Genomic DNA, 14,938 nt, shown 5'->3' with positions numbered 1-14,938 from the left:
AGCTATCTAAAATGCATGTCTCCAGGCATCCATATTTCTATCCATAGGAAAAGTATCTGAACTATATAAACATACAGAAATACCAAGATAGATATTAATACTGAAGCGATGTTCCCTTTAAGAGGTGTAGATGCACCTTCATACAGGTAGTAAACCTGGTCCGAGGGCAAAACATAATATACACAAGCTATTATTACCAATACCTTATTCATCATCTCTCCCTGTGATTACAGTAAAGCTTCCAGCATTCTGCTCCCAATGCCTGCCTTACATTTTGCTGGATGGGAAGACAGCTACAAACCATCACTGCAACTCCTGGCCCATTCTGGCATGAGATTGGTGGAATTGGGACATCATCATAAAGTTCATTGGCTTGTGCTGCTACTACCATAATTAAAGTGAATGCATTCAGTTGGTGAAAGAGGATTGTTGTCTTTGGTTGATAGCATGTTGTCCAAATTAATGTTATTTTGTTTGATAAAATATTTGAATACTGTCCTCCTGGAGGTGAGACAGATCCCCTCTCCTGGCCTTCTGAAGGCATTAAAACATGGCTCTGTGATCTTGCATGGGGGCATGCAGCTGTGGGGCTGGTTAATGCTCTGAGACCCCTCCATTTTTAACAGGTTTCAATTATCCTTGCCTCCTTTTAAATTTTAAGATGCTGTTTTTTTAATTTTAACATTTTATTGTACACTGCCCATAGTACCTCTCTGAGGGATATGGGTGGTTCAAAAATATTAAATTACTTCAAAATGTGAAAATAAACAAAAAAAATAGTACATGTATCAGTTGAAATCTGAAACAGAAAATGCCTGATTTTTATTTTGTTTAAATATGTGTTGCAAATTAATGATTTTTACTACAATGTGTTAAACTTAGCAACCATGGGAGAATGAGGAAAAATTATCTTATGAATTGATAATCCATATATATTACAGAGGAAAATGCAGGGAAAAGTAATAAATGACCAGTTTTTACAATAGAAGGAGTATAAAAAACAGCATGTGCAAAAATCTGTAAAGGAAAAACTATTGAAAAATGATCTAAAACGTATCCAGGTTTATTGACAAAATAAAATTATTTAAGGTAATTAGACTGCAAAGGCAAAGAGTTTCAAAAAGAAATTCAGAATTCTTCACAAAATACAATATTAGCTCGAAAATAAGATCCAGTCTTATTTTTTGCCACCAAAAAAGGAACCAGGTGTTATTTTCAGGGAATGTCTAATTACTGACTGACCTCGCGGTGGCAGCACCAACAGCCTTGCCCAGCAGGAGCCTGTTGCCAGCCCACGTCTTCTGCAACCGCTTGCCATTGCTCGCACATGTCGCCCTTGGCCTCCATTTTGCCATCAGAGGCCCTTCTGGAAAGGCTATAGTCGTGAAATGAGGTCTGGATTGACGCATGCATCGCCCCCGGCCTCCAATTCGCTGTCAGAGACCCTTCTGGAAAGACCTCTGCAGTCGATAATAGAGCTCCTGATCTATTCAGAGCTTCTTTATTGGCTGCAGAGGCCTTTCCAGAAGGGCCTCTGACAGCAAAACGGAGTTAGGGGCGACACACGCATCAACAGAGATGATGGCAAAACAGAGGCCCGGGGTGACGAGTGCAAGCAGAAAGTGGCTACAAAAGTAGGCCTGCAAGGCAAGGCAGGTGTTGGGGTGTACGAGGCCTGGTAAGTAGGGGAGCTCCACCATCACCATCCCTAGATTTTTACCCATGCACCTAGTCCCATCTCATGTACCCTGAAGTGGGCAGGGTTGTAACTAGGGTTTATTTGGGGGTAGGGCTTACATTGGACACACATGTAAAAATGTAGCTAGAACTTACTTTCGGGTAGGGCATATTTTTGGGGAAACACAGTAGTTGGTGTTCTGATGGCCCTCTGGAGGGAAGGAATTACTGTAGCAGGTTTTCCCCTGATTTCTTCTTACTCCTTATGGATCCTTTTTTTAAAGATTGGCCATTGGGAGGCAGGAAAAAATAAACTAAAGGATGTCTGGAAAACATTTTAATAATCACATAAATGGGAGCTGAGAGGCAACTCATTTGTTGAGCAAATTCCTATTGATAAAGATAATTTATCAAATTAAGTTAATAGAGGAGCTTCTAGGCCAGAGCTGTCAAACTCCCAGTCCGCGGGCCGAATGCATCATGCACTGGCCATGCCCATGCCGGGTTTAGCGAAGGGGGGGAAAGACGACACTGTGACATGAGTTTGACACCCCTGTTCTAGGCAGTGGTTTACAGAATGCCCCATTATGTTTAGCAACACATTTGTCACCAGGCAAAAATATTCCTCTATTTCCCAAATCTTTCTTTGGTTTGATTTTAAGTGCGTATATTGGAATACCAGATATAGTTTCCTTATGCAATTTATTAATTGCATGTTATTCTTTCACTGTTTTGCTTTTATGCTTTCAGAAATTCCTTACATTTTAAATAACCTGTAATACATTTAGAGAGTTTCAATTATTGGGCAAATTAGAAGTAAAATAAAAATATCAACCCAATAGTAGGCTGCTGCAAAAAGGCAAATTATGTGAAAGAAATCATTTGAAAAAGAAGTAAATACAATGGAACACTGTTATGCAAATCTGTGACAAAAGGCACAGAATACGTTTGTCTCAAAGTAATGTAGAACTGAAGAAGTTGCAAAACTTGCAAAATAAACTAACCAAGAACAAAACTACATTTGAGCTAGTTGAAGGTATAACTATAGTATTTTATGTGGTATGAACTTGATCCTGGAACTCAGAATCATCATTAAAGCTGAGTGATTAGAAATAAAACATAGCTTCTTCTTATAAATGCAGACAATCTATGAAATTTATACCAGAAAATAAACTGCATGTCACTAATTTAACAACTTAAAAAATGATGAGAATTCATAGAGAATCAGGGAACCAATTAATGTTGTAAGCCTTTCAATTTTAGATACCTGAAGTTCTTACAACTGATCAAGTCTCAAAAGAAAATTTCTAATGCCAAATTATATTAAAAGGTAGTTAGATGGAAATAAATCAAATTAGGGGAAGGGTTTACAGAGGAAAGAATGGGGAGAGAAGAATATATCTGAATAACTTAAATGAGAATAGAACTACTACTACTACTATTACTATAATGTAAAATTAATTAAAGTGGTTAAATAAGAAACCTTTTATAATAATGAAGAAGCTTTAATGTCCATCAAACATAAAAGAATAGCAAAAACATGTACATTATACAAACCTGATTGTATTTTTCTCCAAAATACATGTATCAAGCACAGGAAAAATCATGCTTCCTCTTTTATATAAATGGATACAAACTGGTAAACAGATGCCAACTTCAAAAAAAAAACCTTCTAAAGCTAGAGCTGTAGCTCTTTGGATATCAACCTGTATAGATTTATGTATGCAAATACAGCAAAAGTAAGTTTATTTTTTTAAAGATATGGTACAAGAAATGATGTCAAGTTCAACCTATCATCCAAGGACAATTTTACATTCTTTAAATTTTCTCCAGAGGTAATATAGTTATTGGAGAATATTTCAGTATGGTTATAGATATAAACATGGATTGTTTTAATTATATATCTGAATTTAAAATATAGTAATTTCTTAGATTTAAAAAGTTAGTTAAAATATGGTTGACTGATATTTGGTGAGAGAAGACTACAGGTAGTCCTCAATTTATGATTTATTATCACAACTGGGATCAGAATTCCTTCGCTAACAATGTAGTCAGAAAGCATGATATCACATGACTGCATTGCTTAGCAATAGCAATCCTGGCAATCCGTTGTCATCATTAACCAAATTCTACAGGTTGTTAGCTGAGGACCCACTGCAATCCAAGAAATTCCAGTCTTAGTCTTTCCCACAGATAAGGGATTGCCTCCAACTCCCCCCACCTGCCTATCTCCCCATCTCTATCCTTTTGGCTGCCTTGAGTGTTACCTTGAAACAGCAAGGTATTATGAAAAATCCTATGAACTTTTGATAAAAACTCTAAATTATTAATGTAACAAAGCAATACAGCAATTATATTTTCAAATGTTGAACTATTTATTAAGAATATCACTCAAAGGCTTCATTAAGGGAAATTATTAAAATCCTGGCTGTCATCTCAAACATGTCTACAGGTAGTCCTCAGCTTACAACAATTCATTTAGTGACTATTCAAGGTTATGGCATTGAAAAAAAGTGACTTACTACCATTTTTTACACAACCATTACAGCTTTTCCATCGTCATGTGATCAAAACTCAGACGCTTTGCAACTGACTCATTTATGAAGCTGCAGTGTCCCAGGGACACGTGATCACCTTTTGCAACCTTCTGACAAGCAAAGTCAATGGGGAAGCCAGATTCACTTCACAATTGTGTTACTAACTTAACTACAATGATTCATTTAACAACTGTGACAAGAAAGGTCATAAAATAAGGCAAAACTCACTTAACTGCTTTGCTTAACAACATAATTTTTGGGATTGAGAAAGTAAATCAAGGACTTCCTATATTTCACATATTTTTAAAAAAAATGTAAAATTCACCATCTAAGCAGTTACCCAGAAATATCAAAGATAATAGATTTATATATCTAGGAAAAAAGGCACAAGTTAAAATATTACATATAAACATGCTTATTATTCAATATTTTCCAAATTGGCTTCAGAATGAAAATAAGCATTAGCAAGCAATAAATTTATTTTAGTAATCACTTTTTATGTCATTCTTTTTAAAATAAATAAACTAACAATACCAGAAGCAAGCCAAAAGTGTTGGCAAAAATATAAGAGACTTAACATATGTAAGCATGCGGATCTTGTGTAAAATTCAAAGGTTTTGTAAAATGTCTGGCATATGCAGATTTTGAAAACAGGTTAGCCTTATTAGTAAGCAAATTTAAAAAGTTGCACAAATAATTGTTAATAGTTTCTTATTAATTGCTAGCCAGTTTATAGATCTTATAGATCACATAGGGAAGCTAAGACAATCTTTCAATGTCAACTTGAATTCTACAATGTTGGCCAATAGACATAATGGAGAAGTTGATGGGGAAGGTAAGGCTAAGCAAGTTTCATGTAATTTCACTGAATATGCACAATTTATATACTCCTAGTGCACTAGCAATCCATGATCAGATATTAATTTAGAATTACTCAACAACGTATTCTGTGCTTGTTAATATAGTTAACATATTTGAAAGTTCTATTTGTGCAAGAAATCTTAACATTAAGCTATTTAAGTTTAGTATTTTTTTAGAAAAATAAAGACATGTGAAACCAAATGGAGAAAAGGAGCAGAAGAAAACCTCTTGAAGAAAATGTTCTAACAATTCAAATAAAATATAAATATGGCACATTCTCGGAACTAAATTTCCACTAAGCCAGTCATGGTAAATCTGTAGTCCAATCCTCCTGGAGAGTACCAATTGAGACAACTGTTCCCTTGTTTCCATGGGTAAACACAAAAAGCCCGAAATCAAAGAGTACTTTCCAGGCTCAAACGCTAAGCCTTGGTGACTAAGGTATAAACTGATTAACGATGCAAGTGTCGCAAGAATCCTCGACGGTTTGGCAGATGAACGTAACAACTCCTTCAGAAAGAGAGGAACACTCCACGGTTATCTTAATTTCCAAATGCTAAGAACCATCGCCTTTGAACTACAGGGAGTCAGCTCTCCTTCCTGTCTTCTCTTCATCTCTACTCATCGCCTGAACCAACGCCTCCTTTCTCCTCAGCATCTTCCGCTCACAATTCAATTACGACGCCCCGAGCTCTGCCGTAAACGGTCTCCTTCGCCTCGAGCTCGCCTCCTGACGTCATCTAAAGCTGCCACCCAATGAGAGGTAAGGCTTAAGTATAGAACCAGTCCTCGTGAATGCTATTTGAAGACATTGGGGCATGAAAAAAAAAAGGTCGAGGCGGGAAGAAATAGAGGTGGGGATGGGGCGGGACAACAATAAGAGAGACGGTCCTCCTGCTCCAATAAAAAACCGGCTACTTTCCCTTCTCTCTTGCACTTCAGTACGTCCACTTTTCTCCACTCCTGTATTGCGGAAAGAGTAAGAACGAGGGGGAAGAAAAGAGTTAGGCTTCCCCCACAAGAGCTTCGCGCGTTCGAAAGCAAGATGGATGTCGCGGTTAACCAATGAAACGCCGAGACCTATTATTTGCCTATAACCCCGTTAGATGGTGTATGTGTGTATGCGGTTCCCCTTCTACTTTGAAGCTCCCTCCTCCTCTTCTTTCCGTCATTCCTTGGAGCCAATGGGAAGACAGGGCGGCTTGGGGTGGAGGCTTTCCCCCCTCCCCTCCCGCACGCTCGGAGGCGCCATGGGCTGAAAACTAAACCGAGATGGAATCTCCCAGTCTGAACCGGTTTGAGCCGGTTCCGAGTCTGTGGCACTAGAGGAGGAGGAGCGGGAAGAGCGGAAGGAGAAGCAGCAGCAACGAAGGAAAGCGAGAGCCGGGGGGGAAACGAAAGAGCGAGTGAGAGCGAGGGGGGATTGTGTCCGAGAGAAAGAAAAGCAGTCGCCCCACGCACTCGGTTCCTTTGCCGCCTTTACCGTGTGGGGAGGGGCGGGCGAGCGAGAGAGGAGGAACTGCTGGAGGGCGCGCGTGTGCGAGGAAGCAGAGCGGGGTTCATTAAGCGCAGGAGTGGATTGGCAGGAGGAGAGAAGCAGGGGTTTAAAATAGAAGGGACGGGGTTAGGTATGGAAGTGAACTGAGGGGGGGGGGGGAAGCAACCCTTGCAGTGTGAGAGCGTGAGGAAAGAAAGGGGAAGGCAGCTCAGCCGAAGACTGGCCGTCTGACTGATTCCCGAGAGTCGGGTGGTTGGAAAGTGCTTCTGAGTTTTTAAAATTTTAGGGACTCCCAAAACAGGCGTGGGGGGTGTCTAGCCAAGTGAGCGTTTCCTAGCTTCCCCGCCTATTTAATTTTGTAGTGGGAAGGAGCGTGGTGTGGGAGTGTTGTAGGCCCCTAATTCCCCCCCCCCTTTCCCAAATTGGCAGATCTCCCTCAACTTCAGTGTTCTGCTTGACTGCTTACCTGAATGAGGCAGTGAGGGAGTCTCCTTAAAATCGCTGTGTTTTAATATATAAGAAGTATTATTTATGTGAGGAGGGGTGTAGAAACGCCCCCTCCAACTTAAGGTTTTAAGGAAAGGGCGGGAGAGGGAAACCGGTAGAGAGTCTCTTCTTTCTTGCCTGGTGGTGGAAGAAATTGCCTCGAATCAAATCGCATCCCCACCCTCCTCGTGTGTCTCTTCGGGGTGGTTGGAAAAGGGGGTGAAACTTGGGTACACATTTGAATGGACGGCCAAGCCCTGGTTTTTTCTATGGGCGAATTTGTAACTTTAAGAAACAGAAACTGATTTGTGTGTTGTTTACCCTCTCGGCCCTTTTTTTTGTAATTCACCTTTCCATCCCCATTTGTTAGTAAGTCGGAGAGTTGGGGGGAGGGTGGGTGGGCTTTGAATGACTTTTGGACTGCTTATGAAAAGAGAAGGATACCTTTCTTTTGTATCTGTGTGGTGGGGAGTTGAGAAGGAAGGAAGCCTGGACAGATCTCTTCACTCCTCCTCCTCGTGCTTTTTAGATTTGCTTGGATTTCTTTTTTTTTTAACTGCTCCTCTCCACTACTTGCCTCTCTAGAAGAAATAGTTGTGATACTCAATTAGGTAAGTGAGAACTTTTAATTAATGAAAACACGTGCATGGGGCATTCAATTGGAAAGGGAGGGAAAAGGGGGTTTGCTGAAGAAAGTTGGGGTGTAGAGGAAAGCAATCCCCGGAGAAATCAACTGGAACTCTTGTAGAAGGGGTTAGATATGAAAAGATCTACTGGAAAGATTGCTTTATGCTTAGCAATTCTCAAATGCATTTTAGTTTTTATTTGAAACAATGGTTCTCATCACCTAGGCCTAAACTATACAGTAAACGGTGTGTGATCATCTTGCCGTTTCCAAGGAAAACAAAAATGGGGAGTGCTAAGTACGAAGCTTTTTGGTAATATAGAGATATAAGCGGGTCGTTCTTGAAGACTTGTACTTGCAGCCACATGGAAAGCAGAAAGAGAAAGGGGCGTGTATCTCCAAGAGACATAGGGCTTCAATAGGTGCCAGCTTTGGAGCAAGACGAAGTTCAAAGAAGATGCTTGGGAAATCGGAAATAAAAGTAATCAGAGAGGGAAGGAGAATGTAGCAGGTTCCAGCAACCTAGGCCATCCTTGGAGCATGGCGGTGGGACTGGAGCAAAGCAGCAAGTGTAGGTTAGGAAACGAGCTGGATACTAAAACGTAAGCGGGAGAGAGAAGGGCCTGGCGGGAGATGAAAGGAGGACCTTTTCTTATAGGTAGATGAAGGATAAGGCGGGAGACTGGGATCGGATAGAGAAAAGAACGAGCGTTATCTCTGAATTATTAGGAGTGGAAGTTTCCAGAAATATTTTTTGTGTGTCTCCGTGCAGCAGTATTGAAACGTCCGCCTAGATCACGTGGGGGCCCTGTATAGAAAGCAGGGAAAGAGGAGGGAGGGGCTGCAGCGGCCCTGCTGTGCTCTTTATTGGTCTTGGGGCGGAAAAGAAATAATCTCTGCGTGGTCCACTCTGTGCTGAAAAACGAAATCTCTCTGGGAAAATTCTGCAAATAAACTCAACAATTTATAGCTCAGTTGTATGTCAGTAGCGTGGATGTCGCATGTTCTGCAGCGTGTCTGTTGGGGAAGGGCGGCAGCCAAGGCCTAACCAATGGGTGTGTGTATGTGTATAAGTGTGAACGTAGCGGTCTCCCTTGGATGTATCCCATGTGCGTATGGTTTCTCTGTTTATGTTAGTGGCCTATTTCTGATTAAGCCTTAAGTTCTTTAATTCGCTAATTTTTCTGTTAAATTAATTTCTTGTTCCGAGGAAACCTTACTGAAGCGTCTCTATGGGAGGGGCAGACTGCAGTCCTTAAATACTATATTTTGGACTCCGTTGTAGGTTTTTCATCTTACACAGCTTATCTAACTAGATTTTATACGAAGTACCTAATTGTTAACAAATATAAAACTTAGGGAGGCCTACATTTAGTAGCACCACACTGATAACTAAAGATGAATTGGTTGTGCTGAATTGAAGTTAATGGAATTAAGAAATGAAGTGAAGAGAGATAGTTATTCTTAAATTGTAAGTTTGTTAACTCTGAACATTGAAAGATGATTGTCCAAATTTATTTCAAATGGTATTGCATTCTCTCTTCAAATTATTCGAAGTATACATATTACAGATAAATTAGATATACTGATTTGAATAATTAAGTTAAATTATGTCTAATTTTTAAGCTTGCAATTTTAAGAGTTTTTTTTCACTTTAATTATCTTTTGCAATTAGTAAATATATGCAACATTAACTTTAAAGTATCTAGATCTTACAGTGGTGAGGTATCTGCCTTTTTGTACTGTCTATTAGAAGCAGCTACATCATTTTAATGAGCTCATGTGGTAAGAATGTTTCCATTCCATTGATTAAGTTTATAATATGCAATCATATCATATGACTGGTTCTTCTGCGATAGTAAAGTTTTTTCTTCTGTTTAGTCATACCAATTCTCTGAGACTGCCTGGATAGCCCTCCAGTTTTTTTGGCAAGCTTTTTCAGAACTGATTTGCCATTGCCTCCTACCTAAGGAAAGTAACTGCCCAAGGTCATCCATCTAACTTTGTGCCTAAGGTGGGACTAAAACTCATGTTTTCTCAGTTTCTAGCCTGACCACTACTCCAAGCTTAGTTAAGAAAATAGATTTTTCTTAAAGGAAAAGTAAGCATCAGTGGAAATTGCATGCAAGTGTCCACTACAAAGCTTCTATGTGCGTTTAAACTGCTCAAGAAAAAGTATAACCAGGAATGGAAATAGTACTTGTTGACACTTAGAACTATAGAATTAAATTAAATACCTGAGAAAAGTGTAACTAGATATTGAAAAACATGTTTAATTTTGGACAGTGATATGAGGAAAATTGTTCTGTCAAACTAAGTAAAGATGTCATTTCCAATAGCATAGAAATTCTATATCTGTTATACGTAAACATCACATTTGGACAGGTGTAGTTGGTGACATTTTGTACTTAGTAGCAGAAGGTATATACAATTTACTATAAGAGTACTCTAGGGATATTTAAAGTTCAATCCTAAAAGGTTAGGCCTGCTGAATTCAATAGGGGGGTTTGAGAGTGAATGAATGAGATTGCAGCCTTGTTTTGCCAAATTTAAACGACCTCAACATAATCATCTGTTTAGTTATTATTTCTTTACGCATTTGTATTATGGATTCCAATAGAAAATAGTAATGGGACCATTTCCAAAACAATATGAACCACTGGAACATAGGTAAGGCTCAGTCATAAACATAATCCTTTCAGTGTCCTGAAATCTGATGAACTATAATTCCATCATCCTCAATTGGTTATAATCAGTGACAACATATAGTAGGCATCGTAACCTATATTTCTGGTGGGCATCAGAGGAAAACTATTATTAATATTTAATCAGGGAACACGTCCTATTTAACTTAAGTAGAACTTTTGCATAGGGTAGGGTTAGTATGCACACACACACACACACACACATGATTCTTCCTTTAAAAGTTGGGAATGGAATCCTTAATATGTTAAACAGGCAACAGGCTTCCAACTGCTTATCATTTTAATAAGCTTACGAAGAAGGCAAATGCTGTAATTCTATAGTTTTCAAAAGTTGTTGTACTTTGATTCCGCTGAAAATGAATTGCATTATTTATCAATATAAATATTTACAATAAAGATAGATTACTAAAATTCAAACTTAATTTTGGGTATAATGTTTATTATTTTGTAAGAACATAACATTGAAGAGACTTCAGTTTCTCATCTCAGTAACTGGGTCACCAGTGTATTCACGTAACATACAGTGTTCAAACAATCAGTGTTATGATTTAATCTTACGGTTTGGTGAAACAACCTGTCCACCAATCATTCTAGTCTTTGTGCCGGCCCAGCTGCTGAGAAGAAATCCCTCTGTTATCCCATTTTAAAAATGTATAATTTGGAATTTAATTTTGGTCCCTTCAGAAAGTCATCAATTATTTAAAATGTAATCATCTTTGTAAAATATCTTGCTGAATATTTGAAAACTAAAAATTACTTTTCACTTGATTTTTTTTTTTACAATTTCAGTAATCTATGCCAGCAATTATGACAATGTTAGCAGACCATGCAGCACGGCAGCTGCTGGATTTCAACCAGAAGTTGGATATAAATCTGTTGGATAATGTGGTGAACTGCCTGTATCATGGAGAAGGAGCCCAGGTAGAGTACATGATTGGAAATTAGATATCCATTACGGGATTTAAGTATATTCAAATCTGCAAAGGAAGAAACAAGTTGTTCTCTTTAAGAATGACCTTATAGCTTAACTTGTAATAAAGAGACCTGAAGAAGCAGGAATATTGCAGTAATAATACACAGGTAGTCCTCAACTTACACCAGTTCATTTATCACTTTCAGAGTTACAACGGCACTGAAAAATGTGACTTATGACAGTTTTTCAATTATGACCTTTGCAGCATCCCCATGATCATGTGATCAAAATTCAGATGCTTAACAACTGGTTCATATTTATGACCGTTGCTGTGTCCCAAGGTCATGTGATGGTTAACAACAGGTACTAAGTTATCAACTGCAGTGATTCACTTAACAACTGTGGCAAGAAAGGTCATAAAATGGGGCAAAACTCACTTAAGAAATGTTACACTTAACAAATTGGGGCTCAATTGTGGTTTAAGTTGAGGACTACCTGTACTATAATAATAGAATCATAGAACACTTTAGAGGGAGTTTATGTTAATATAATCTGCTGATGCCCAAATTCAGTACAGATTGCATCACAGTACTTGAACTGGAAGGCCAATAGCTTACTTAAACCTTTGGTGATCATTCTTTTAGTGTTATTGTTTGTGTGATCCAGTAGTGAATGAAACATGTTCCTATTTACTTACCTGGGAAAAATTTGATTCTGTAACTCTTGAGGAAATAGACATGAATTTTAGGTTAGTTAACTTGGCCCCCTGTTAGATTTTTGTCCCTCTGTTAGTGGAGATTGTTAGGTCTCTCTCGTGGTGACTTCCTCTCTGAGGGAAGTCTTGGAGGGAACAATGATACCTCTAATGAAATCATCACTGGACCCAATAGTCCTGAATGCCCAATTTCCAACCTTCCCTTTTGGATGAAAATTGGCTGGGGTCCTGGAAGAAATGGATTATCTGGCCTTTCTACAATTAAGTTTCATACCAAGACATAGAATTGAGATGGCATAGATCATACTTGTTGATGATCTCTGGCATAGCTTGAAAGAGAATGGTGCAACCATCTTGGCTGTCTTGGGTCTCCCAGCTGTCTTGAATACAATTGATCATTGTATTTTGAAATCAACTAATAAGATTTAAGTGTTGGAGGTACTGTATTCTGGGGGTTCTCCTTTCTGTTTGACTTGACAGGTGGGGAGAAATTAAGTCCAAAGTTCTCAATCTACAAGGTGTCCAGGATTCAACATCTATATAAGACCACTGAGTGAGGGCATCAGTCTGGCATCATCAGTATTGATGCTCAATTATATATCTTGATCCTTGGCTGACTGCACGAGGCTTTCAAGATTGTCAGTTCCTAGATACAGTGGAGATCTAGATGAGGAGGAACAGACTTGAAATCAATCCTAGCAGGACCAAGGTGTTATAGATACTTGACCCTCAAAAATCCAGGGATTTTCAGGCTTGTTGATTTTTTTGGGAGTGGGGTAGAGAGAATTAACACAGTGGTGGAGGCAGAAGCCTTCATGGGAAAACATAAGGACCTCCTAGGTGAAACAAGAGACGGCACATAAGACATGAAGGGGGGAGGAGCCCTGGCTCAGCCAACAGACAGGGGAGAGGAGACAGCAATGAAACTTAGGTCACAGAAATGAATTAAAAACATATCGCAATTGCTAATACAATGAAATGTAGAAGTGATATAAAGTATGGTTGAAGATGTCAAAGAATTGAGTAAAATAACTGCTAATATGAATGTAACAATGACATTTTGATATATATAAAATATGAAAGAGATGCAAGATTCTGGGGAAGTACCACCTTCCGTATGATGTAGCTGTCAAATTTTTTCCCCACATTTATGTACCCTTTTCCCCAAAATATTTGAAAAAAACCAATAAAACTTTTGTTATAAAAAAAAATAATCCAGGGATTTTCCATTTCTTTTTCTGAATGGAATTGCAGTTCCCCAGATGGAACAGATGTGCAGTTCAGGAAGCTGGATTTTCAGCTTCTGCTTGATAGGAAAGCCAGACTAATCTGTCTGCGTGCCAATTATACCCTTTACTTCTTACAATCACGTCTTGGTTACTTCACATGTGCACATTGCTATGCACTTTATTTGGGACTATTCTTAAAAGTTGAAGTTTCCATTGTTCCAGAAAAGTGGTACAAACAGATGTAGCAATGCCACAGTATACCCATGTAGCACCTCTGTTTTGTGAATGTACTACTTTCCCTTAGTTTTCCAGATGCAATTCAAAATGCTGGTCCTGAGGGCCTTTATGTATAAGGCCTAGATATTTGAAGAATCGTCTGTCAGTCTCTCTCTCTCTTATATAAATTTCCCCATTTATAAGAAAATACTGGTTTCCTGATAGAACTTTTTTGCTAATTAAAGCACTGTAGAATGCATTAACTTTTATCTTAAAAATCTGTGATTTTGGAACTTAATAACTATTCCTTGTGTATAGGCTATTTGAAATCTAGGTAACACTATTCTGAAATTACATATGCATGCATGCTACTTCAGTATTAATTATTTGTGTTTTAACTTTTTAGCAAAGGATGGCACAGGAAGTCTTGACTCACTTAAAGGAACACCCTGATGCTTGGACAAGAGTTGATACTATTTTGGAATTCTCTCAGAATATGAACACCAAAGTAAGTACATGATTTTTAATTGAGTTCTTTCTTTCTTCCATTCAGACTTTGAGGAAGGTATCTCAATTTTTAGTTTTAGTATTTGTTTAATATTTTTTTTGCTTGTTCCTGCAAATCTCTTTAACTTAACCCTATACTATCACATGGTATTTCCATGAGGTTATTGGTTACTTTTTCTTGTAAAAGGCTTGAGAATTTGAGTCACATGGGATTGGTGTAAAAATTATGGTTTGAATATGAACAGATTTGAGTGTAATAACATTTTATAGCTAGATCATGTTAAGATTGTGTTTGGCTTTCATTTATATTAATGAAAGCCATATGCACATAACTGAGGGCAAGTATGTTCCTCTTTTTTTTACATTGATATTACTCCATGTAGTTTAAAACAGGCTAGGCACCCCAGATACTTTCTTCTGTTAAATACAATTTATACTTATTTGTAATACAGTTAAGCCATATCATGAGGATATTGGCTGGCTGTGGTGGACATTTCTCAGCCTTCTGCAGTTGTTTTTGATCTAGAAAATTTAGAGGTTTAAATATAAATTGTCAAACATGTTAAAGTGGTTGTCATATAGCTGAAGAAACATGTGCATGGCCATGTTCTTTGCGTGCACACACATATACTTTGCTATACCTTGTTCTAGATAATGTACAGCCATGCTCCAAATAGTTCCTACAGAATTTGGATGATATTTATCAAAGTCTTACTTTTTTTAAAAAAAAGGCTTCGTAAATTTTAGGACAAGGTTAAGAACTTCCTCAAAGTACTAAATTTAAGTAACCATGTTTGCCTGTTTGCTTGCCTGGTAAACTTTGCTTTTTATACTCACAGACATTACTAATGTTTAAGTTGATTTATCAACAGTATTTTTTAAAACACAAATTTGTCTTGTGAAAAATGAGATGATTAGAGGAACAGAAAGAAAGCAACAGGTAAAGAATTCTTCAATTTACATAAATTG

At 38.1% G+C, this 14,938-nt stretch overlaps 1 protein-coding gene across 5 annotated transcripts in view; it reads left to right on the top strand.

Annotated features, from left to right (window-relative positions):
• Positions 1-5,817: 5,817 nt before the first annotated feature.
• XPO1 (exportin 1) overlaps positions 5,818-14,938 on the top strand; it is a 58,431-nt gene continuing 49,310 nt past the window's right edge. Inside the window, exons 1-4 of one of the 5 annotated variants that reach the window (XM_081940707.1) lie at positions 6,273-6,481; positions 7,645-7,670; positions 11,179-11,310; positions 13,869-13,970. In XM_081940707.1, coding sequence (XP_081796833.1) covers positions 11,185-11,310; positions 13,869-13,970 — 228 coding nt within the window. In that variant the 5' untranslated portion in view covers positions 6,273-6,481; positions 7,645-7,670; positions 11,179-11,184. The other 4 variants (XM_081940708.1, XM_081940709.1, XM_081940706.1 and 1 more) reach the window with 4 other exon arrangements.

This window comes from Natrix helvetica, assembly GCF_964273705.1.
Source record: "Natrix helvetica genome assembly, chromosome: 2".
Taxonomy (NCBI): domain Eukaryota; kingdom Metazoa; phylum Chordata; class Lepidosauria; order Squamata; family Natricidae; genus Natrix; species Natrix helvetica.
This window is presented reverse-complemented; position numbering and strand designations above follow the sequence as displayed.